Source organism: Elgaria multicarinata, chromosome 3 (assembly GCF_023053635.1).
Source record: "Elgaria multicarinata webbii isolate HBS135686 ecotype San Diego chromosome 3, rElgMul1.1.pri, whole genome shotgun sequence".
In the NCBI taxonomy this organism is placed as follows: Eukaryota; Metazoa; Chordata; class Lepidosauria; order Squamata; family Anguidae; genus Elgaria; species Elgaria multicarinata.
In genome coordinates this window covers 142,491,284-142,516,916 of record NC_086173.1, presented here as the reverse complement: position 1 = coordinate 142,516,916, position 25,633 = coordinate 142,491,284, and the positions used below count along the sequence as shown (strand labels likewise).

The 25,633-nt window shown below is 41.1% G+C and overlaps 1 protein-coding gene across 2 annotated transcripts in view; it reads left to right on the top strand.

Moving 5' to 3' along the window:
- PRKAR2A (protein kinase cAMP-dependent type II regulatory subunit alpha) overlaps nt 1-25,633 on the top strand; it is a 102,687-nt gene that overhangs the window by 57,376 nt on the left and 19,678 nt on the right. For both annotated transcript variants that reach the window (XM_063122081.1, XM_063122080.1), the window contains 4 exons: nt 2,813-2,865; nt 3,366-3,449; nt 17,193-17,299; nt 20,316-20,469. In XM_063122081.1, the coding sequence (XP_062978151.1) occupies nt 2,813-2,865; nt 3,366-3,449; nt 17,193-17,299; nt 20,316-20,469 (398 nt within the window). The remainder of the gene's footprint in view (nt 1-2,812; nt 2,866-3,365; nt 3,450-17,192; nt 17,300-20,315; nt 20,470-25,633) is intronic.

Genomic DNA, 25,633 nt, shown 5'->3' with positions numbered 1-25,633 from the left:
CAGTGTAAAGTCAGAACAAACTCAATATTTGAAGGCTATAGGGAAAAGAAAAGTTTTGAGCTGAGTCTTAAAAGCAGTGATTGAGTTTGTAGTTCTCAAGTGTTCTGGAAGAGCGTTCCAGGCGTAAGGGGCAGCAGAAGAAAAAGGACGAAGCCGAGTAAGGGAAGTGGAGGTCCTTGGGCAGGCGAGAAGCATGGCATCAGAGGAGCGGAGAGCCCGAGCGGGGCGATAGTGTGAGATGAGAGAGGAGAGATAGGCAGGAGCTAGGCAGTGAACACTTAAAAACCAGTAGTAATATAAAATATTTAAACTTTCTGCATCTTATATATTTAAGACCTTTTCTTCTGCTGCTCCCAGATTGTGGAATGGCCTGCCAGGGGAGATTTGTCAACTTGAAAGTTTTTTAAAATTTAAAAAAGAAATAAAGACCGATCTTTTCCGGCAGGCCTATCCAGTGAAATTTTAGAATGTTTCCAATATGTTTTAAAGATGTTTTAATCATGTATGGTATGTTTTTAATCAGTTTTTAATGTGTATTTTATATTTTATTTATTTATTTATTACATTTTTATACCGCCCAATAGCCGAAGCTCTCTGGGCGGTTCACAAAAATTAAAACCACAGTAAAACACCCAACAGGTTAAAACACAATTACGAAATACAGTATAAAAAGCGCAACCAGGATAAAACCACACAGCAAAGTTGATTATAAGATTAAAATACAGAGTTAAAACAGTAAAATTTAAATTTAAGTTAAAATTAAGTGTTAAAATACTGAGTGAATAAAAAGGTCTTCAGCTGGCGACGAAAGCAGTACAGTGTAGGTGCCAGGCAGACCTCTCTGGGGAGCTCGTTCCACAACCGGGGTGCCACAGCGGAGAAAGCCCTCCTCCTAGTAGCCACCTGCCTCACTTCCTTTGGCAGGGGCTCACGGAGAAGGGCCCCTGTAGATGATCTTAAGGTCCGGGTAGGTACATATGGGAGGAGGCGTTCCTTCAGATAACCTTCAGAAAACCATATCATGTTTTTATACTGCTTGTTTTATACTTTGAATGGTTTTAGTTTTTGTGAACCGCCCAGGGAGCTTTGGCTATTGGGCGGTATATAAATGCAAATAATAATAATAATAATAATAATAATAGAATTTGCTTTCAGCCAAAAGTGGGACAAAAGCTAACTTAAATGCCAGTGCTTAAACTTAAGTAATAGTTCTTATAATGACCAGCTGGAGTGAAACAGTTCAGGGAGAAGAGGATGCCAAAAAGCAAGGGGATAAGCAAAAGAGGTGTTTTATTCCACAAAAATAAATAGTTCTGACGTGTTTTGGATCACATGGTTCTCCAAGGAAATTCAGTGTGACCAAATTAGATAATGCTTGTTCTTCAAACTCCAGCACAGGTGACAGGAGTTAGAAGAGCTGAATAGAGGTTTGTTTGTTTTTTGCAGAAAATGGAAGAGGTTCAGGCATAGCACACATCCCAGCAAATTTGGGATTAATTAACCCATTGTTTGCTGCTGTTATGTGCAGACTTAGTCTAGTAGTTGTGAAAACTGATCAGAACAGACAAGTAGAAGTAATGGTAAAATGTTGCAACCAAATTACCAACGAACATAGAATATTAGCAAAATATTGTAGGAATTCGAAGGGAAAATCTCCCAATCTACTGACATAAGTGAATAAAATTATACTACAAGTGGCCAGGAAAGGTAGAATTGGAGAAAAGTGCTGCCCCCATCCTCTTCCTCAAGCAGGAGGCCTCTGTTGAGTCTCAGTTCCCTTCTGTTTGTAGAGGAGCAAGACTGGATCCATCACATAATGTGTGTAAGACTATTACTCAGAGGTGTTTGGTTTTTCGACATAAATATTTTGAGCACATCGTAAAATTGTTAATGGGACTTATATTTGGTGAGTGTTGCTAATTAAAAGGCTAAATGGTTTTCTGTAGCATTGATTGATTCATTGGAAGTTTAGATTGGTTCCACTACTGTAGCATATGAAGCAAGTTGATATTTTTGGAAAGTCCAAGAGAGCCCTTTAAGTCAGACGCAGTGTTTTTAATTACCTTGTAGTTTCCTTCTCCAATAACAGACCACACTGCCTCTCAGAGATTTTGTTGTTCACTTTCCTAGAAGATTTATGTTCCTATTCCAAAGTGAATAATCACTTACTGCACTTTTTCTGCATACAACATGACTGTAGCTGTAGATTTTGTGTTCCCCCCAATATAAATTGAACTGGAGAAATCTTAACATATTTCAGTATAAATGTTTAGCTTCATCGTAGACTGTATGAGCTGTTAAAGTTCCTGGAGGAGCAGAAGGATAAGATAATAGCAGTATAATGTTTATTGTTAATAAACGTTATTGGCTTGGTTCGCAGGGTGGTCATCTTTGTCCAGCAAGAAGGAGGTTATTCCCCGCACCCCCCCCCCCGAGAGCAGCGCTTTTGTATCTGATGGTAATCCATAGCTCAATTCCCATTTAAACAAGTATTGGCATTATAAGCACCCAAAAGCACTCCTGCTCATCAAGGCTTCTTTGTGATGACACTTAACCCAAATGCCATATAGTGACAACACAGGACAGTGTAAGCTAAATGAAAACCCTTTGCTTTACTTTGACTACATCAGGGTGATTTCTACTGAATATTTAGCCAAATGTGAGAACACAGAAATCTGTATACATGTACACTTTATCATACATAGTAAATTGAGGCTGTAATGGCATTAATTAAGATGTATACCCAGAGTTAATTGCTCTCTATGCATAGTAATAATTAAATATTAAAACAAATCTTTCCTTCTCTTTCAAGTCTGTGCGGAAGCATTCAATCCAGATGATGACGATGAAGATACAGAACCAAGGGTAAGGGAGGACAAACCAACCATATCTGATTCTGGCACAGATTAATGGGACGGAATTTCCCGTCGCTTCTGCATTGTGCAGTTACATGTGTGCTACCTCCTTTCTCTAAACTGATACATGCGAACTTACAAAATGAAGTGATAAGTGAAGCAGCAACACCTAGTTCTTTGGGGCATTGCAGTATTGTTACAAATGGAACAGCAAAAGATGTTCAAAATTGTACCTGGAGGTTTTCCATCAGCGTGAGCATGAAAATATCAGGGAAACTGTTGGCACTCTGCTTTTCTCACCTGTCCCTTGTGCCCAAGCAGTGGGGAAACTACTCCCCAGTAAGCGTGGGGCATAGAATGTACTGTGGTATATTTAATGCCTGTTTATTTCTATTAATTTCTAGGTATATTTGAACCCTCCGTGTTTAGATTCACAGTGAGATTATGACTTTTAAATTTAGTTTGGGGTTTTCTCCTACATTTCTCAACCCCTTTTCTTGCGTTTTGCAGGTAGTGCATCCGAAAACAGATGAGCAGAGATGCAGGTTGCAGGAAGCATGTAAAGATATCCTCATCTTCAAAAACCTAGACCAGGTAGCAGTGCTTGTGTTGTATTTACTGCTTAAATTTGATCTCTCACCTGAATGATTTGCAGCCTAATCATTGAAAAATTATGATGTGCGGAGACAAGAGCATGTTGATTTGTTTTATAGCAATGTATGGATGAAGTTGGATTAACTAACTTCAGTTTTGCCGAAGCATTTCAAAAATAAGTATACAGAGTTTTTGTTTTTTGTTTTGCCTATCCCACGCCAGTGGAGTAGCAGAAGAAAAAACACTAGTGTGAGAGAAGACAAGGAATTTAATAGTTATCATTTATATAGCACTGTCATATCTTAAAGTACTTAACATACATTGTCTTGTTGCAATCTTGCAACTACTTTGTAAAGTAGGGCACTCTTGTTATCCCATATTAAACATGGGTGGTGGCTGAAGCTGATATGAAAGAGAAATGTGAATGGCTTGCTTAAAGCCACCTAGTGAGTTATGGCAAAAGCAAGATTCGAACTGGGGGGTTAGATTTCCGCCACTACTAGCTATCTGATATAAAGGCTGGATTCACACAACATGCTAACCCACCCAGTGTGGGTTGTTGTTGAGACGTGGGTTATCATGTTGTCTGAACACAGCATGTTTTCTGCAAGGTGGGTTACAGTGTTGTCTGAGTTAACCATGTGGTGTGGCTTTTTAACCACCCTGAAAAGACAACAACAAGAAGCTAAGGGTTCTTTAGGTGGCTTGTTTGAAAAAAATAAATCACACTGCATGGTTAACAAGCCACCATGTGGAATATACACTGCAGTCAGACAATGTGATTACCAACCCTGAGGAAAACGCACTGGATTCAGACAACATGTTAATCCACTTTGCAGAAAACACAATTTGTTGAGACAACACGGTAAGCCATGGTGGGTTACCATGTTGTGCGAACCCAGCCAAGATATGTGAAAGATTAGAGGAATTGGCATTTTAACTTCAAAACCTACAAAGTACTTCTGTATTTAAAGAAGATAGATGCAGGGATTGGAGCTGGCTCTGTGGTTGAGGGGGCTCTTGGCAAAATGGCACCCAGTGTCCTCTCCTACCCTAGGCACCCTTAAGGTTTGCAGGCTTACCTTGAAGGTGCCAGTAGCTCCAGGTTGTGGCCACTCCCTCCCTTCCCCAACAATGCCACAAAAGCTGATTCAATTTCTGGGGCATTGTTAAAAACAAAGATAGCAGCCAACTGAAGCCAGCAGGATTGTTTTTAGAGGACCCAAGACAGGCATCAGTGGTGGGCCCTGCCATGGTCCTAGCACTCACTGTTAGGTGCTGCCCTCTGTTTGTAGATGTGATGGCAACGATGAAGATGAGAACTTAGAGTATAGTTTGCATACTTTAAAATCCTCAAATATATGTGTTATTTTTTATACCAAAAATAGAAGGAACTTTCACTGTAATATTGAAAAGAATCTATTTTTTCTAGATGGCTTAGATGTACTCCTTGTTTCTTATTGTTCTCCAAGAGCACCACTCTTACAAGAATCTTTGCACCTTTGTAGGTAGAGAGTTGGATTGCCCTGTCAATAGCTGAACTCAAGCTGTACTTGGAGAAGTACCCGTGTGCCAGTCCTATTGCCTTCATTCCTCTATTTCCAAAATGGGAAGAGTGACTTACATTTCCTGAGCTGTTAGGAAGAATCCAATCTTAAAGCACCTTGCACAGTGTCTGGCCTCTACAGTATTTATTATTTTAAGATCTGCTAGCCTTTTTGCTACTAGAGGCCTGGGCACTATATGTATTCCTAATGGATATAAACTAGTTGGGTAGGCAAAGGCAAATGAACTAATAAGGGAACAACTAGAAGACAAGAGGAAAACCTGAACATTTTTGTGGCTTCAGAGGAGAGGCTGAGTTTAGAGTGGAAATGAGAATTTTTCTGTGCAAATGCTCTTATATGGATAGCTGGACATGTTTTATGCACAGTGGAAAAAGATGTTATCAATCCTATGCCGATGTACAATTTACAATTTGCTATGTCGAGGCCTTGTGTACTGTAGCCTTATCTATTGTCTATATTTGAAAGAACGGGCTCATAGTTGGCTTATTTATTTATTTATTGCATTTCTATACCGCCCAATAGCTGAAGCTCTCTGGGCAGTTAACAAAATTAAGACCATTCAAAGTATAAAACAACAGTATAAAACCATAGTATAAAATACAATATAAAAGCACAACCAAGATAAAAACAGCAATGTAAAAATACAAATTTTGTGCAGTAACCCCAAATGTAGTCCCAAAAACTTTTTTCAAGAAGCGTTGATAAAGGGAACACCTTGAAACATATCAGAAACATATTTGCTAGTGCAGTCCTCTTCCTTTTTGTTTCCTAATTCAAAGTTTCCCTGGGGGTCAGGTATCAGAGTTGGTCATTGCATGGTAGTTCTTCCCTAGCAGCTGGAGTGAGGAAAGGAGGAATTGCTTTTCAGGGATTGCTCCTCCTATTGCCGTCATTAGATGCTTATCATTTGATCTGCTAGACCTAGATGTGCCATAAAGCACAGTTTTATTACTCTGCCAATTACAACTCTTGGCACAGTGGAAACCTTTCAACACATTTATTATCAGCATTGCCAATTGTCTACTGCTGTAATTTCAAGCCACTGCCAGCTATCATGAAATTTTTTAACACCAAAGCCTTTGCAAACTGCCAAAAAGCTGTTGGCGAGTTTATGCTGCTGGCAACATTTTTAAATAGATGCTGTGCTAGTAGGAAGTCACAAGTTGCAGTAACCTCTCTGGTGCTGCTATCTTAGAGGTGTTCTCTAGCAGTCTTTTCCCGACGTTTCCTAGGCTTTAAGCTGACCGTGCGACCATCAGCCTGAAATAAATTTGTATTAAGATCTCTTCTCAAGAGCAGCATTTTTTTAAGCCTCCAGGAAATATATAGCTGAATATGCCTTTTTGTAGGGTTATTGAGAAATAAGAAATGTAATGTTATAGTCCAATCATGTGCCTGTTTGAGTTCAGTAGGGCTTTATCCTCCGTAAGTAGCCATGGAATTGCAGCTTTAGGCTAATGAATATAAAAAACATAAGAGACCTGCTAGACCCCAGACCAAAGGTCCATCTTGTCCAGCATTCTGTTTGGCCACAGTTGCCCACAAGCTGAGCAGTATGACAATGGAACCAGTTACCTAGGGAGGTTGTGGGCTCTCCCACACTAGAGGCATTCAAGAGGCAGCTGGACAACCATCTGTCAGGGATGCTTTAGGGCGGATTCCTGCATTGAGCAGGGGGTCGGACTTGATGGCCTTATAGGCCCCTTCCAACTCTACTATTCTACGATTCTATGGTTCAAGAAGGCATTAGTCCTTCCCTGTTGTTGCTCCCCAGAAGCTTGTGTTGCAGAATACTGCCTCTCATGGTGGTTCTATGGCAAATAGGAGTTGGTAGTTCTGTTCTTTGTCTAATTCCTGCTTAAAGCTAGTAGCCATAGCCACATCTTCTGGCAGTGAGTTTCCTAAATTATGTACTGCCTGATGAAGTACTTTTTTTTTATCTGTCCTCAATCTACTACCATTTATTTCATTGGATGCCTCTAAGTTCTACATTATGCAAGAGGGAGAAAATGTTCTCCACTTGCATACATTTTATAAACTTTTACTGTGTACTTTTTAGTTGTCTCTCTTCTAAACCCATGCATATGATATTGATATTGAAACTCTTACCATGTAGCAAAGCCCATTGGTTTAAGATCTGATAGGTGTAGTGCACTAGTGGGTGTGTCGCCTGCAGCACAACTGCTGCTTCCATTTTTGCCCCACAATTCACAATTGGCTCCTTCATAGGTTGTGGAGCATAACATCCGAATCTGGACTGATGGGTTGTTTAGGGGAGAAACAACCCAATGGTTAATGCAACAACAAACCATGGGTTAAGCACTGGTTGTTTAGCCTCTAAACAACCCATTGATCCAGGTTCTGACATGACACTCCATAACCCATGAAGGAGTCAATCATGGGTTGTGCAGTAAGCGTGAAAATGGTGTGTGCACTGCTGTCAGAGAACCCTCTTGTCTTTGCTCACGCATGACAGTTTAAAAACTGATGGGTTGTCGTTACCTGCGAACCAGGTCATTGTAAATGAATAAAAAAGAGAATAAACTCTTTAAGTCAAAGCACTCCAATTGGAAGTGGCTAAGATAACAGGCAAGGCAACTTATTTTTACTTTTTATAGATATACGTTTTTCTACAATTATACATTGCTATTGCCCATTACTATTGCTGCAAAACATCTTTAAGCTGGCATTTTGGACAGAATCGTTACTGTGCACATGTCAGGCAACCCAAGAGAAATACTTAAGTCTAGATAAATAGCAAATGAAACAGAAACTTTTGCAAAGCCTTGCTGCTCTTCCAGTGAATCCACTCGCAAAGTAAACATCAATTTCTGATGCCTTTTAAGGTTATAGTGGTATTTAAGGACTTATTTGTACTGGTGTCATCCTTGTCATGGATGTTGTATTTCCCAGATATTTAAAAACAGTGAAAAACTTTGAACTTTTCTCATGTTCTTTTCCCATTGTTCTGTTTACATATCCCTCTTCCTCCAGTCTTCTAAGTGATAGAGGTTAAATTATAGAGGGATAGATGAAGAGATCTGCTCCTCTTTGCATTCTTCCATGCCTGTGTCATAGGTGATGTCTCAAAAGTTCCAAATAGCTGTTCTGTAATGTCTATATCATTTGTTCATGCATATGAGACCTAAGATTAAGTGTTCTGCTGTTTTGTGTGGAAACACATTTTGGACAGTTCAAATTTTTCACAATGGCTCCTGCTTTTGAGAGCAGCTCCTGAGCATTTCTGCACATGGAACGCTTTTGCCAGTGGAAATGAGAGGTCATTCTCATCAATTCCCTCTTCCCCTTGCAGCCCCTTGTTTTCTCCAAAACTCTGCTCTGGTGGGTTGGAGGACCCACTAGATCAGTGAAAGTATGCTGTAGTAGGAGAGGGAATAGCAAAAATCCCTCCCTCCTCTGCTAGATCTCATTCCTGTTTGTGACTGAAAAGAGTCCTTCCATTCGTAAAAGTCTAGATAGGATCAAAGCCATTATACAGACTCTTGACAATCTCAGTGGCTTTTGATACGATGATATCCTTCTGGATTGTCTCTCTGGGTAAGGCTTAAGAGGCATGGTGTTAAAGTAGTTTACTTTTAAAGTTGTATACTGCCCCGTTTATGGTGGTAGAAGGACAGGTAAGAAATATTAGAAGCATCAATAAAGATTTGCCAAAACTTTAGTTCAATTAAAGTTATTCCCTGCACCAGATTCCAGAATTTTGCAACTTCAGGTTACGCTACACCAAAATACGCGGACGTCCGCCCATTCAGGACGCAGCTCAACAACTCAGCAACTGAAGGACCCATAAAATACCTGCAAGCACCTCTCAGAGACTCTTGGGAGGCAGAATGAGTTTCTCTGTACCAAAAAATGCCTTTCCCTGGCTTGCCATTTAGCTTTTTAACGGAACCCCACAATTCTGAGAAGTGCTTGAGAGGGGTGGTACTGGATTTGCTCCACCTACTAATCCAGGATTGCCTCCCAGCTTCAGTGATTAGGACTGCAGTGATGGCTACCAATTTGGATGGCTTTAAAAGGGAGTTGGATAAATTCCTGGAGGAGAAGGCTATCGATGGCTACTAATCCTGGTGGCTATGTGCTATCTCCAATATCAGAGGCAGTAAGCCTATATACATCAGTTGCTGGGGAACATGGGTGGGAAGGGTGCTCTTGCACCCTTTCCTGCTTATAGGTCACTGATCAGCAGCTGGTTGGCCACTATGTGAACAGAGCACTGGACTAGTGGACTCTTGGTCTGATCTAGCATGGCTCTTCTTATGTTTTCACCAACAAACCATACATCATCCCCAACATTTTGTGCAGCTATGAGAAGGTGAAGAAATGCACTCCAGGCAGTAGCACTTCCACTTATATCTCCCAGCTAGAAGTGCACTCTGCTGCTTGAGGCAGGAGGAATATTAGACCACCATAAAAGACACCTGGCTGCCTATTCTTGCAAGCTTCCTCTTGTTGGAATCTAAATCCCGAACCTAGACTGCACTTATAAAAGCTATGGTGCAATTGGGCTATTGAATTTAAAAACAGCTTGTTCCAGTTAGGGTAAAAAGATAATTTACCGAGTGAACCTAAATTGACAAGAATTCTTCTTTGATGGTCACAGAACAGAATGGCAAGAGATGGTGAAGAACATCCTAGCACTAGATTTAAGTGCTGGATGAACTCTCATGCCAGGACAATACATTATTCAGACATAAAAGGCAATTAATGAACAGATTGAACTCTGTGTTCACATAAACTGGCAGAGAGATAAATAGATGCAACCGGGATTCTTCCTTTTAGAATGGTAAAACAGAAGGAAGCTGTCATGCCCTGCCAACCTTGATATAGGGAACCGAGGGTTCTGAGATTTCTTTTCTAAACAAACAGGGACACATTTAATATATCTTACTAAGAGGTAAGTACTGGATAGTGGATTATAAAGATATGAATGGTGTAGGAAAATGGATAGAGATGTTTTTCTTTCTCTCATAATACTAGAAATCAGAATCATCCAAATGAAACTGGAAGTAAATTTAGCACAGGCAAGATATTTGTAAACACGGCATCATTAACTAATAGAATTGGCTGCCACAAGATATGGTAATTGCTGCTAGGTTAGATAGCTTTGATGGGGGAATTAGACAAATTCTGGAAGGTTAGGTCTATAAACTATTAGCCATGTTAACTTGATTGAACCTCCATTCTCATAGGTAGGGTACCTCCACCAGTTACTGGAAGACAGATTACAGGTTATGTCTGTATGTGTGTGACCTTCAGAAACTTGTGTGAGGTGGGTTTTTTTGGCAGTATCTATCCAGTGTTGAAAACTGGATGATAGACTCAGTGGATGTTTTGCCTGATCTAGCAGCTACCCTTACATCAGAGATGTGAAAATTCAGAGGCAGACTTGCTACCAAATCTGATGGCAGTGTGTCCTTCAATTAAGAATTTCTGAATAAGTTGACAGTTCCACAAATTATTTATTTATTTATTTATTTTATTAAATTTATATATCGCCCCATAGCCGAAGCTCTCTGGGCGGTTTACAAAAGTTAAAAACAGTGAACATTAAAAAGTATACAAAATTTAAAACCATCAAAAACATAAAAACAACAGTATCCATTTAAACAACAACAGTTCTGGGGTCCATTAAAAAAAAAACCTTAGCATATGTTGTTAAACGCTTGGGAGAAGAGAAAGGTCTTGACCTGGTGCTGTAAAGATAACAATGTTGGCGCCAGGCGAACCTCATCGGGGAGATCATTCCATAATTGGGGGGCCACCACTGAAAAGGCCTCTCCCTCTTGTTGCTATCCTCTGAACTTCCCTCGGAGTAGGCACTCGGAGGAGGACCTTAGATGTTGAGCGCAGTGTACGGGTAGGTTCATGTTGAGAGAGGCGTTCCGTCAGGTATCGTGGTCCCAAGCCGTAATATATCTTTAGCCAGCTGTATTAGAGGAATTGTTAAAAAGTTGATGTTAGTTTATTTATTTATTACAGTTATTTATAGGCTGCCTTTCAGGCTACACATCCTACCAATTCAGTTTATAAGTAACATAAAAATAAAATTGCAATAAACATTACTAACATCCAGCTGGAGCAGGTGTCTGGTGTAATTCTCATCTACCTCCCTCTCTCTCCTGGCATCCTTCCCACGTGGTTATTGATGGTAGATGGGCCCTGTGGGCGGAGGGGGAAGTCCAGCTGGAGCACACCCTGAGGACTTCTTTGTCCACCCCTCTCCCTTTGCTAATCACCAAAAGCTGGAAGAAAACAGATATATTATGAATGGAAGAATCACTGTCCTATGTGTGGTCTTTCTGTGGCTTTTTAACTAACACATTTCATAAGGTTTGAGGGTTTTTTTTCTCCTGAAACATAGTATATATATATATATCGTTTGTTGTACCACTGTAAGCCAGTGCAGTCCAGTGGATAAAGTGCTGTACTCAGACCTGACTTCAAATTCCAGTTTGGCCTTAGATGCTTCTGGGAGCTCAAAGGGTACTCGGAGGTTCTTCACTTGTAAAATGGTCTCATGAAAAACTTGACATCTCATGGCTCCTGTGAAACTGAATGAGGAACTGTCAGAAACCTCACTCATTTAATGGTCTTTATTATGGGATGGATCCAGGCTTGTGCTCAGTGAAGTTGCACTCATGTTTGACAATTGGGCAGGGTGGCAATTTCCACCAATTCCTTGTCTCCCTGCAGCCTCCTTTGCTTCCTGAAAAGCTGCTCTGGAGGGTTGAGGGAGTCTTTGGATAGTATGGCACATGATGTTGGGGGCTGTGGAGAGAAGGGGGAATTGGCAAATATTGCCCCCCTGCCTCTTTCTTCCAGCGGGAAGCCACAAATGGAAGGAAGTATTCTGTTCTTGGAGGAGCACACCTGGATGTTAATCATCCCTGCAGCAAGAGAGAAATGTTTTCCTTGATAGGGTTATTGTCTTAAAATCGAGAAACAAAGCATTTCAGGACTACAGAAGATCATGGGCAAGACTTTGTTAACAGTCTTCTAACAGTGGAACAAGGTAGCTTTAGAGATGAACCTTTCTATGTTGTAGAGTAAGGTTGGGAATTTGTGGCCTTCTACATGTTGTTGGACTGCATCTCCCATCATTCCTTACCATTGACTATGTTGACTAGGGCTAATGGGAGTGGTAGCCAGAAACCCATTACTCACCCCTATAGAAGAGATTTTCTAGGTCGGGCTGGAGCGGGAACTGCTAGGAATGTTATTGGTTGTTACACATTGGCCTCATCCACCAAAGTTCGTTCTAACTGAGCGCTGTGTTTCCAACGGTGGAAAGCCTGCTTTTCCTGTTCTGTAGCCATCTTCGAGTGCTTATTGTTAGGAAATATGAAGCTTAGAGATGTTGCGAAACCTTTATTTCTCTAGGTTTTCTTTATTTTGTTACAGGTTGCTTAGCTACAATATGCAATAATTTAATAATGATTCCGAAAGACTGCATGAGCACCGGGAATCCTAGGATGATGAAAGCCCTGGGACTTCCTTTGATAGGATTTGAATAGGGAGGGACAAGCTTTTGTCTGAATGTCAGCTCCCCCAACTACTGTAGCGCCAAAGCTTTCCAACACCCCCTCCTTCTTGCAGAAGGTGGTCCAGAGTTTATTCCCCAGTTCTTAGGGTGCTGAGATAATCCCTTCTGCTTTCAAAACATTGACTCTAGCCCTCTCGGCTTTAATAATTCAAAAGGTAGCATGCAATACTGAAATCAAGCAACTACTGAGACACGGGGTTCATACGTGTTGGTATCAATCAAAAAATTAGTAAGTGGGGTGTGCTTTGGGGGACTTCAGGCTGAGAAGCAGTGTACAAATAAACTTGATTAGTAATTATAGGCCTAAATGTACGTTCTGTCACTAAATAGGTCTTGCTAGAAGAAAAGAAAATACATTAACTAGGCTGATCAACACTGACAGATGCTAATGGGTTTAATTTGCAGCCTGTCCATCTGACCATATCACTGAAACCTGAAAGGTTACATTTAATTTGAAACTGGAGCTCTGTTAATTACGAAGCCCAACATTTGGTATTCCCTCAAAACTTATGCCAAACGTTTGCGTTAGTTTTGTGCTGTTTTGTGCCACAAAGCTCACATCATAGAATCATAGAATAGCAGAGTTGGAAGGGGCCTACAAGGCCATCGAGTCCAACCCCCTGCTCAATGCAGGAATCCACCCTAAAGCATCCCTTACAGATGGTTGTCCAGCTGCCTCTTGAAGGCCTCTAGTGTGGGAGAGCCCACAACTTCACCAGGCAACTGATTCCATTGCCGTACTGCTCTAACAGTCAGGAAGTTTTTCCTGATGTCCAGCTGGAATCTGGCTTCCTTTAACTTGAGCCCATTATTCCGTGTCCTGCACTCTGGGAGGATCGAGAAGAGATCCTGGCCCTCCTCTGTGTGACAACCTTTTAAGTATTTGAAGAGTGCTATCATGTCTCCCCTCAATCTTCTCTTCTCCAGGCTAAACATGTCCAGTTCTTTCCGTCTCTCTTCATAGGGCTTTGTTTCCAGACCCCTGATCATCCTGGTTGCCCTCCTCTGAACACGGTCCAGCTTGTCTGCGTCCTTCTTGAATTGTGGAGCCCAGAACTGGACGCAATACTCTAGATGAGGCCTAACCAGGGCCGAATAGAGAGGAACCAGTACCTCACGTGATTTGGAAGCTATGCTTCTATTAATGCAGCCCAAAATAGCATTTGCCTTTTTTGCAGCCATATTGCACTGTTGGCTCATATTCAGCTTTTGATCTACAACAATTCCAAGATCCTTCTCGTTTGTAGTATTGCTGAGCCAAGTATCCCCCATCTTGTAACTGTGCATTTGGTTTCTATTTCCTAATAGAAAAGTACCCATCTTGTACTGTACCTTTTGTGTAATGATATATCCAGCTGGAGTTCCTAGTTAACATCCCCCAAAACCCAACTATGAAGCCCAGAGTTTGGTATTACTCAAAATCTACCAAATTTAGAGTTTGTGGCACAAAATAGTACAGAAATGGCACAGTACCTTTGCATAGATTTTGAAGACATATAAACAGTGAGTAATATCTAGTGTTATTTCAATGAATCAACTTTATATAGAATTGAATGAATGGGACAAATTGGTCAAGACTAAATTAGATTTCAATAGGTCTACTCTGTGTAGGACTAACACTGGCTATTTCTTAATATTGGTTTTGTAATGTTTGGTAGGATCTCATATTAGAATGGTCAGTAATATAATAGCTGTTAGCGGCACCAAATACAGCGGTTGTGTCACAAACTAGCATAAAACTTTGCCTCCAGAAAATAGCTCTATTTCGAGAAGCCTTCCCCAACTGACTAGCCACTCCCCCCATTCTTTTATTTTAAATTGAACATTTTTAATTTGTTTTTATAATCTTCTTTCATTTTACTGTTTATACCTATGTTCACTGCTCTGGAATCTTTTTTAGATATTGAGCGGTATGGAAATATTGTAAATAAATAAATAGTAAGAGATCTGCAGCTATGTGCCCAGTCCTACAAACCTATTCCAAAACTACAATTAAGGGAGCAACACTGTCTAGAGAGCCATAGGATTCTTTGGTTTCTGGGAACCAAGATTGGAACCAGGGCTCTGACCTCGGAGCCCAGAAACCGCTCTTTCTGCCCCGCCCCCTTGGAGCGAGCGCAGTTCTTGCCACACCAGCTGTATCTCTGTGCTTGGAAACGGACTGTGGAGAGGGTGAAAAGGCAGCAGTTCCAGAGAATGGAGGAGTTGAGAACATGGAAGCTGCTTTATGCATCTTTCTATTGGGTCTCCAGGCCCCTCCCCCCCTCCCCGAAGCTGTGAAATTGCCCATCTAGGTCAAAATGCAGGGTGGCCAGAGGATAGGATCCCCCTGTGCTCCAGCCGCCTTGCATAGGATAGTCAGCCTCCAATTTTGGAGGCTGGGGACTATCCAGATAGGATTGCGCCCTAAGTTTCACAAATAAAATTATGGGTTGAAAGTATTTTACCTTTACAACATTTTTGTGAAGGAAGGATTAATTGCATTGATTTTTGTTTGAATTTATGTAGAAATACCTTCATTTCAAATATCCATTTCTGTCATTGTTAGGCAAGTATCCCCTCAGTTTTGTAGTGCCTACTATTACAAAGTGTTTCCAGATAACTGCTACTAAATGAAATTGTTTCGTACTACGGTCTGCTGTCAGCTGATGGAAAAGTTTTTTGTTTTGTTTCTTACCCTCAAACTCTTTCACTAATGCCCTGGACCCTATTTTTCCCTTGTCACTCAAAGCTGATTCAATTGTGCTGAAATACCACATTGTATCACTTCAGATTGCAGTGGGTAACTGCATGTTTCAGTGCACCTTGTGGTGGTGTTTTTTTTTTAAAAAAATTCCTTGCTGTGAGTAACTAACTTCCAGTGAGAGAGACTCTAGGTTCACATTTCTCCTTATATGCTAAATTCCTATATTCATATGGGGAGCATTCAAATATGCAAACAATGCTTTTATATGTTGAAAACTGATCCATTTTGATTCAGTGTATTAATGTCATCCATCATCCAGTCTCTTGCTCTTTTCCATGTCTGTTCAGATTACAGACTGGTCTCTAGTGTTTGAAACGTTTGAGTTTTTAACAGTACAGCATGTGCTTTTCTTGGCCTTGACTATTCAGTGCTTACTGCCATTGAATAATAAAAGATCTAGTTTGTAAAGTGCTTTGATTGCTATCAACCATTCGTCCTCACTCATGCCCTGTGAGATATTGACTGGGTTCACACAACACGCTAACCCATGATAGTTTATTTTCCAGAATCATAGAATAGTAGAGTTGGAAGGGGCTTATAAGACCATTGAGTTCAACCCCCTGTTCAATGCAGGAATCCACCTCAGAATATACCTGACAGATGGGAACAACCCAAGATGGGGTAGCATGTTGTCTGTGGGATGCCCCTCCCCCTCTACTGTGGATTATGTCTCCCAAATAAGCCAACCTCAGAACCTATGGACTGCAGAAAGGGTTATTTTATCTATGGTAGGTTAGCATGTTGTCTGTCACGCAGTGTAGGGGTATAGAGATCGCCTACAGAGTTGCTCGGCAAGAGCAGCCAAAAACACTGCCATTGCTCCTCTCAAGCAATCTCTATTCCTGCCACAAAGGAAGCTGGGATTCCTGCCTGGCTGGGCAGGAGGGCTACAGCAGGAGGAAGGGCTACTGCTCTGTGTAGCCTGTTTGCTTGATTGTCTGATGGGAGCATGGAAGGTTGTTTGCATAACCACCTTCCCAGTGCAGCTTGCCACCGACCATGGGTTGGTGTGATGTGTGAACCCAGCCATTCTCTCTACCCAAGTTGCTTTTGGAGAATTGAGGCTAGTGTGTCAGGTTGGTTGGTTGACCTTTATGGTAGCTCTTAATTGCAGTGTCCACTTCGACCTCGTTATCACGATTGTGAAATGGTTAACAAGCCATGGTGGCTTGTTCACCATGTTCTACGTATCAGTCAGATTTCTCTAAATACCCTTGTTGTGTACAGCTTGCCATTTCATATAGCTTGTCTGAGGGACAGTAACCCTCAAATAACCCATGGGCTGATGTTGGGTTATTTGAGGGTTGCTACCCCCACCCCATCCCAAACAAGCCACAGTGCTCGAGTTTGGAAGACATGGCAAGCCAGGAAATCCGGTCGGCACATGACCAGCATGTGTTAAACGACTGTGGCTTATTACTCTCACTGTGTCCGTGTGAATTGGCCTGTTGACTTTGAGACTTGGATTGCCTCCCATGTCCCACTTTCCTAGATGGAGATAATTGCTATGTGGGACAATGCATGTCATCCGATGCAATATATGTAATGCAGTTTGATTTTTTTCCAGGTAGCACAGGTTATTTGGCTTTTGTCCTGAGAGTATGTGTGTGTGTGTTTTTGCAGGAAGCTTATACCACACTTCATAGAGTATAGTTAAACATGTTTTCCTATCTGAAGGAAGCTCCACACAAAGAATGTAAAATTTGAAGTAGAGCTCAGTATATCAAGTGGTTACATTCAGTGGCAAAGGATAGATTGGACATGGACCCCATGGCATAAACAAGAGGATTTGAGGCATAAAAATAGGCATGCTTCAGTGTTTAAAGTAAAGACTGTTAACCAAAGCACCGTTGTCCTTTCAGGAGCAATTGTCACAGGTTCTCGATGCCATGTTTGAAAGGAAAGTACAACCTCAGGAACATGTAATTGACCAAGGAGATGATGGAGACAACTTTTATGTCATTGAACGGTAAGAAGACAAAATACTGCTTTGCCATGGGATTTTAGGATTTTGTTCCTTATGTGGCCACCAAATGGTATGCCAATATATAGGAAAGCATTGCTAGAAACTGAACTTCCAAGCTGTGCATGTACTTAAGAGGAGGGGCTCATTAATCACCTGGAAATGACACACACAAGCAGGACAATGGCCTCTTAGAGTGGAGGTATATAGCGGGGCAAGGCAACCTCCTCTGGTCTCTCCCCTCTATCCCCAAGCCCGCCTCCTGGCCTTGGGAGAGGAGGCATTCTCTCCAATCAGGTTGGAGATAACAAGGGGCTGTCCCTGCTCTGATCAAGACATGAGCGGGGCAAAAAGAGGCTGCACAACTTGATCCAGCAGCAAAAATTATAGGTAAAGTATTTGATGCTTCTAATATACATAAAACACTAATATATACCATTGTATGTAGCCTTACTGTTTTTGTAGGCTTGGGGGAATTGTCCTGTTAAAGTAGCAATTAAGATCTCTTTCTCTCGATCTCTCTCTGATCATTTCAAACATGACTTTTTTTTTTACTTCTGTACTCATTATTTTAATGTAGAAACATAGTTATTTTGTGAAGCTCATGTGCTAGTTATGAAACCTGTTTGCATTATTTTGAAGTATCTAAAACTGTCGTGTTGGTGTTCCCTCTTAAATATTGTTATGAGTGATGAACTTAATTCTTCTGCAAGTATGGTGAAATATGCATATTTATGTCTTCCTGTGGAATTGGAATGATAACAAGTGTAAGCCTTTGGAATGTGATGGATACGTGGTTGTGGGCATAGCATTGTCCAAGAGCTCAACTCTGCTACAGTCAGTGCAAGATTATTTTCAGGGGCTTTTAGATACGTGACTATATTTATTTATTAATATAGAAATGTACATCCTGTCCTTCAAATAAATACAATACAAACTTAAACATACAGTAAAAATCTTTAAAAACATAAATGCTACGGAGTAAAAGCAGGAGCATCTTAAATCTAAGAAGAGCAGCATAAGAACCTCACAGAGATAAAATGGCATTTGAAAAATGTAGAAGCTTTGGAAAAATGCACCTCCTTGGAGTTTTGGTGCTGATGGACTCCCTTATGAAATGTGTTCTAGTAACTGGATTGAATGAAGTAGGATTCTATTTAGCTTGCAATTGGCAAATGGGATCCTACCACATGAATGGTTCATGTGTGTCAAGGTTGCAGGGTTGGTTCTGTGTGGATATGCTTCTTGTCTCCTATTCACACAGTGACATCTGTCATTTAATGCATGTTCATCAAGAGCCAATTCACATACTCTCCAGTCATGGAATCATCTCCTGGGTGTTTCCCATTCCTGGATACTGCTGAAAATGTGTGACTATTTAATCCTCACAACCTTTTCTTATGAAGGGAAGGTGAATTGAACACTCATATTTCCATAGAATGGAAATAGTGGTTTAAAAATGTAACTTGTCAGTCTTGTTTACCTCTTCATTTATGTACTAGTGTGAATGTTGTAATCTGTTTTTATAAAAATAGAGAGCTCCCCCCAAATGTTTATTTCTTGAACTTTGAAGCTAAAATAGTCAAGAGTAAAGCCAAAAGCAATATTTAGGAGCTTTTGCCTGAGAGTCTCTATCACCAAGAGATCTGGTATTCAGTAGCTGCTTTTCTTTGTTAGACCAGCTAGAGAATCAACATAGACACCTTGGATGTTGCAATATCATCTGAAGTCCAGTTGCAGATCTAAAAACAAATTTTAGATTATTGCTAAACTCTGAGAAATTCATGCTCATTCCAGTCTTTGTAAAACACTTGATAATACAAAATCCTCTAGTGACTAAGTAGTATTACTCTATTTATTTATTTTTTGTAGCAATGGATCTTAATCCTTTCTGTAGTTGTGTATTTTCTTGGGATAGCATTTTGCCTTGGGAAACTGTCCATATATAAGGCTGTCAGATTACAAGATGTAGCTGTGTATATCTCCAGACATTGCAACAGCGTCTACGTATGTCAAAGCCAAGCAATCAGAGTGAGAGCTAGATAAAAATGATTGGCTCCCAATGGAAGTTTTTTTGAGTAGCACATGTGTGTATCACAAAATCAGACAAGAGCTGTAGACAAACCCCTTCCTTCTGTCCAGATCACTATTGATTGTTATTTCAAATGATTAGGTAGTTGGACATGTTAACCCATTTGGTGACAAAATTAAGACACATAGCCTTGCTGCAGTATTTGAAAATATTTGTCCTAATGCAAATATCACTGTAAATTAGAAAACAGATACTTCCATTTAGATAGCAAGAAATGTTAATATCCCATTCTCAAATATACTTTGACCTAAAAATCTTATACAGGGAACCCTAGTTTATTTATTTTATTTTATTTATTTATTACATTTCTATACCGCCCAATAGCCGAAGCTCTCTGGGCGGTTCACAGCTGGGCGGTTGCAGCTGATAGTGGCATCTCTGGGCGGTTGCAGCTGATAGTGGCATTGAAAACTGTCCATGATTTTTTGCAGTGGTTAAAACTGTTGTGCTGCTCCACAGGACTAGAGGTGGCTTCGGTTCAAGGCCCACCCCAACCATTCTCTTAGTGGGTGCCTTTTGAGCCAGTACTTTCACCTGCTTCAACTTTCCTTTCTGTAAAATAGTGGCTCACCTTCTAACACTTCCTTGAAAGCCATAAATTAAAAATGATTGTAAAATATCTTGCAAAGGTATGCTTCTGTGTAGCACTGAGAAGAGAACAAGGTTTCCAAACAACGATCAACGTGGTGAAAAGGAAGGTGGGGGCGGAGAGAAAACAACAACACCCAAGTTGTTTGAATGCAAATCAGGATACATTCTGGCAGAGCATGTTCTGCTCAAACCACAGAGGAGACATTTGGAAATTGTCTTTATTTTTACTGCGGGGTGGGGGTGGGGGTTTCCTCGCTTGTATCTTTGCCAAACTGAGTTTTGTTAGCACTGTTTTGCATTTGGTCTAATGCCCAGGGTTTGTGTTTCCTATCATTCTAGGGGATTGTATGATATTTTTGTAGCACGAGATGGCCAAGCGCGTTGTGTTGGCCGCTATGATAATCATGGCAGTTTTGGGGAACTGGCCTTGATGTACAACACTCCTAGAGCAGCGACGATTGTTGCCATAACAGAAGGATCCCTTTGGGGATTGGTAAGTTTGTTTGGGGGAGAAAACCTGCTCTCCTTTTACTTCAATTATACAGTAATAAGCATAATGTTTACCGGCTATTCTTTTTCTTTTTTCCCCTTCCTACTTTGCTATATAACATTGTGCTAATTCCTGTTTTGCCTGTGTTTTGCTGTCAATTATTTCCTCATCTTAAAACAGGGATGAGGGGCTGGCAATGCCTTTTGATCCTCCCTTCCTTGGCCCCTGTAATTGCTCTGGGGGTTTTCTGGTGGGGGCTTTAGCTGTGGGAGGGGGGAAGGGTTAACCCTCCCCATGCACTGGATCCCCCTGAAAATCTCCCTGGTAACAACTAGGTTGTGGATAAAAAGGGTTCATGTTAATGGACACTTTTTAAATGAACATAATTGCTCACCAAAGGTGGGATTTTCATGGGGTGGGGTCCCAGCTGGGGAGAGAAGGCAAAAAAGAAAAAGAAAATTAGAGGGACTTGGGGAGAGGAAGCATGCAGTGGCCCTGCCCACCACTGTCTTTATCTCTGTCCTCTCTTGGCTTTGACTGCGCCTACCACTAACTCTCAATTCCTCACCCCACACCCCAAGTGTGCTGCTTGAAATGGCCATTTTGCTGTTAAGATAGCTGTGCTGTGTGATTGTAGAGGGCTTATTGCAAAGCAACATAGGAAGCTGCCTTCTACCGAGTCAGACCATTGGTTCATCGATCCCACTATTGTCGACACTGACTGGCAGCGGCTCCCCAGGGTTTCAGGCAGGAGTTTTTTCCTGCCCTACCTGGAGATGCTGGGGATCGAACCTGGAACCCTCTGCATGCATTGCGAGGTTCACTAATCTTACCTAGGAAGCTGGAGTGTAGACATCCACTTCCTTTGGAGAGATTTTACTTCATTGGTTGCCTGTCTCCTGGATATCAGCCCTCTTCCCCACCTGCACAAAATGGGCTGGGAACAGAACGATTGTAGTGACTGGTGGCTAAAGATTTTACGTTTATGTCATTGAGCTTATTTACCTTCCCAGCAAAAAATACCCAAGGCAACATAAAAAGAACCCAGGGTGGTGGGCAAGATTGCTTAGGGAACGTTGGTAGTCATGCCTAGTGAGATTTTGTTGTTTGTTCATCTGTTTTGGAAGTACAGTCTTACCCTGGCCATACTGCAAATAGCTTTTGAAAGCTTCCTCATTTTCAAAACCTATTTGCCATGTGGCATGAGAAACTGTTACTAAAAAAAGCAAGAAAGCCAAAGCCCCCTTTGCATGCAGAACCAGTTGTGCAGTACTTTAAATTCCAGCCAGTATTGCTTGGTTCCAGCGGCCAGTTGGCTCTTGCACATCTGCTTTGGAGTGTCTATATATGGAGAAACTCTTTTCTGCCCAAGAGAGAGTGGAAAAAGCTTTGCACAGTTCCCGGAGCAGGCCTACATCACTGCTGCTTTTTCTGGAATATGTTTACAAAATGAAGAGCTTCCCTTCAAATACTAATCTATGGTATTTGTGCAGCTGCTAATCTCATAGTTGCCTGCAGTAATTTGCCTTGGTGACTCTGACGTCACAGAAGCCTTTGAAGTTTCATGGATTATTATCTATCCATTCTACTTGCCAGGCATCATGAGAACCAGTATTGAATCCATGTGATAGGGATGTTTTGAACAGAGACTGCATACACCAGTATGCTTGTGCATCCTCCAGCATGGACTAGGTGGTTTGTCATCCCTTTGCTTGCTGTTCATTCAGAAAGAAAATTCAAGTAAATAATACTGTATACTTGATACTAACATAAGTTTACTGCTCAGAGAAGGGCAAAATGAATGATGACATATTTTATTTCAGATACTTTTTTTCAAATGCAAGATGCTACCTGTTAATCCCTTTTAGAATAAATTTGTTCTTTATTTATAGTAATTACATGCGGTGGACGAATCGAATAAAAGAATAAAAACAGAATAAAAACACAGTTAAAAATAGGGTTTTTTTTTAAAAAAAAGAAATAAAAGTGCAGTAAGGCAGTGTGACCAAAATGTTGGAGAGAAATGTAAATAGCTTCACTATTCATGCCCTAGATGTGTTTTTTCTTGGGTATAATTATATTTCCACTTGATTATCTACACCATTTTCCGCTTCCCAAAGATTCTCTCTATTGTTCCCTGCCTTCCTCTTAATGTCTCTATCACCTTGGAACAGTTCTCTCAATTACCTTACTTTGCCTCACAGCTGCTTATTAGAGCCCTGGGGGCACTTTTGAATGACAGTCCTCTTCCACCTCCCACGCCATAAGCAAAAAGCCATTAACCATCAGCAGCGTTGCAAGCCTGGGCTGACAAAAATGGGAAACTTCATTACTATTTTCTGTAGTTCTTGCACAGCCATTACAAATACTGACTTCTCTTGTTGTGCTATATGGTTTGCTACTTCTGGAGATTTTCTGTAGCCATGTTGGTAATTTCAGCTCTGAACTTATTCTTCCAAACCCAGTTCTGCACCCTCCCTAATGCACTGTTTCCAACCTTGATTTCCTTTCTGTCACCATTTCCTCCCTCTTTGTCCAAGAAATAGCTTCTGTTTCAGAGACTGAAAATTTTCAGAAGAACTGCTTTCTGTTTTTTAGACTGTTTCCTAGAATCCCATTCCGTAGTATCTAAGTGCCTTTATTTTCTTTTAATATAGTTACCAGTAACTAGAAAAGCAAGGTTGAACAGGTCTTCTCTTGTGTTTATATAGAGAAGGAGTTAAGGCAGGGATGATAAATGTGCGATTCAGGTTTCCCCTTTGTTTGGCTTTTATGCCTAAATGTACACATCAGCTCCTTCCATCCTCAACTCTCTCCATCAGCCATTCCGCCTAATTGCGACTGAAAAAGAGGTGAGACCATGATGGCTGGAACCAGCTGCCATTTTACTCCTCTCCTCCCAGGCCAAGGAACAGTCATTCGCTTATTTTCCTCTTCCTTTTCTGACTTTTTACCCTTTTGAATTTCTATTAAATTGTAACCCATCATTTTTAACTCTGAACCACTTTATGTGCATTTTCAGAAAAGGCAGTATATAAATGTGGCAAGTAGATACCTAAACACATATTTCAGCATTCAAATGGCTCCATGTGAGCTCACTTCTTGGAGAGCATTGAGATTTCATGATAGAATAGCTGCCTTCTTTGAATCTTGTCTAAGGGTATTCTACCTCACGCTACGTCCTTCATATCTTGTCTTGTCAAAGGCATTCTGGAAACATTTGTGGGAAAGATTATTCTTGCCACCAGTAAAACTACACTACTACTAATGCAGGTAGAAATGAGCAACAACACATTGAACCCATTGGGCCTCTTCAGATGACACGCTAAGCCATGGTTAGGTCACTAACCCTTTTGCAGCAAATGCTTAGTGAGCATGTTTAAACCATGATTATGTAGCCACCATGGTTAGAGTACTGTGTACAGTTCTGTTCACCACCCCTTAAAAAGAATATTATAGAGCTGGGAAAGTGCAGAAAAGGGCAACTAAAATGATCAAGGGGCTGGAGCACCTCCCTTACGAGGGAAGGTTACATTAACTGGGATTGTTTAACTTGGAAAAGAGGAGGCTAAGGGGAGAAATAATAGAGGTGTACAAAATTATGCACGGTATGGAGAATGTGGATAGGGAGACATTTTTCTCCCTCTCTCAAAATACTAGAACCCGGGGTCATCCCATGAAACTGATTGGTAAGAGATCCAGGGCAAATAAAAGGAAGTCCTTCTTCACACAGCGCATAGTTAAATTATGGAACTCACTACCACAAGATGTAGTGATGGCCACCAATCTGGATGGCTTTAAAAGGGGGTTGGACAAATTCCTGGAGGCAAAGGCTATCAATGGCTACTAGCCCTGTTGGTTGTGTGCTGTCTCCAGTATTTGAGGCAATAAGCCTGTGTGCACCAGTTGCTGGGGAACATGGGCGGGAGAGTGCTGTTGCACCATGTCCTGCTTGTTCATCCCTGGCCAATGGCTGGTTGGCCACTGTGTGAACAGAGTGCTGGACTAGATAGACCCTTGGTCTGATCCAGCAGGGCTCTTCTGATGTTCTTATGGTTAAGAATGGTTCACATCACACACTAAGCCATAATTTTTAGCTCAAAGTGCTGAGGTTAGCGTGCTCGGTTAGCGTGTTGTCTGAACAGGGTCATTGTATCCATTTCCTGTGGAGATGGAATCACACATTAAACCACTGTTGGCATTGAGTGAATTGCATATGGACACAAGGTATTAGGTTTCCCTTACTAGTGCCACTATCTTCAGGAACTAAACATTATCACACTGTTTGTGTTCATTTCAGTTTAAAAACAAATACTATTTTATTTCCAGCCTGTTATTGACATCACTAAAACGATTACCTCAACAGTTGAATCATATCCTGGATATTATTTGTGCCTCCTCTGATTACGAATTTATATTCAGATGCAATGGTCATGTCACCTTGCTGCTTCCTTCATAACATCCAAGAGCTGGTTTTTTATGTCCTCACAATCACAAAGTAGGTCTACAGTGGCTTACTTGGCTTTGACAGAACTCCAGCGTATTTAAAACACAACACTAAGTCTGCTTTCTGCCCTGCTCAAGTCAAGATGCCATCCTTCAACCCTCTTCTCAACCCTCGTGAAAGCACTGAATGCAAGGTTGAAGGCTAATATGGAAGGACTTCATAGCAGGGTTTTGGGGTTCTCAAACATGTTTGCTATTGCATGTGAAGCCTGTCTTCACACAAACATCAGAAAGGACAGTTTATTCATGATTTCTTTTGACTCCCTTTTATTGTTGACACAGACACTTTAAGCACACTCCAGCAATAAAATGGCAAACGTAGAAAAGAACAGTGAGGGTGGGAGAGAGGCTTTTAGTGGCACAGGTGGAGAGGGTAGCACTTTTATACACACACACACACACACACACACACACACACACACACACACGTACGTACGTGCAAAATGGCTGCCTGCCCTTCCACCGGGGAACTTAAATTTAGAGATTACCCTACTGAAAGCTAGTGGGCAATAAAGTAAAGCTTTCCAGAGCAGGATGTACCTGCTTGCACATGACTATAGTGAGAATACACTGAGGGCTGATTCTCATGCATGCACAACTACATGAATGGTGGCATATGTATGTGTTGTAACATGGGAATTGTGGTGCCAGGTTGTGTATG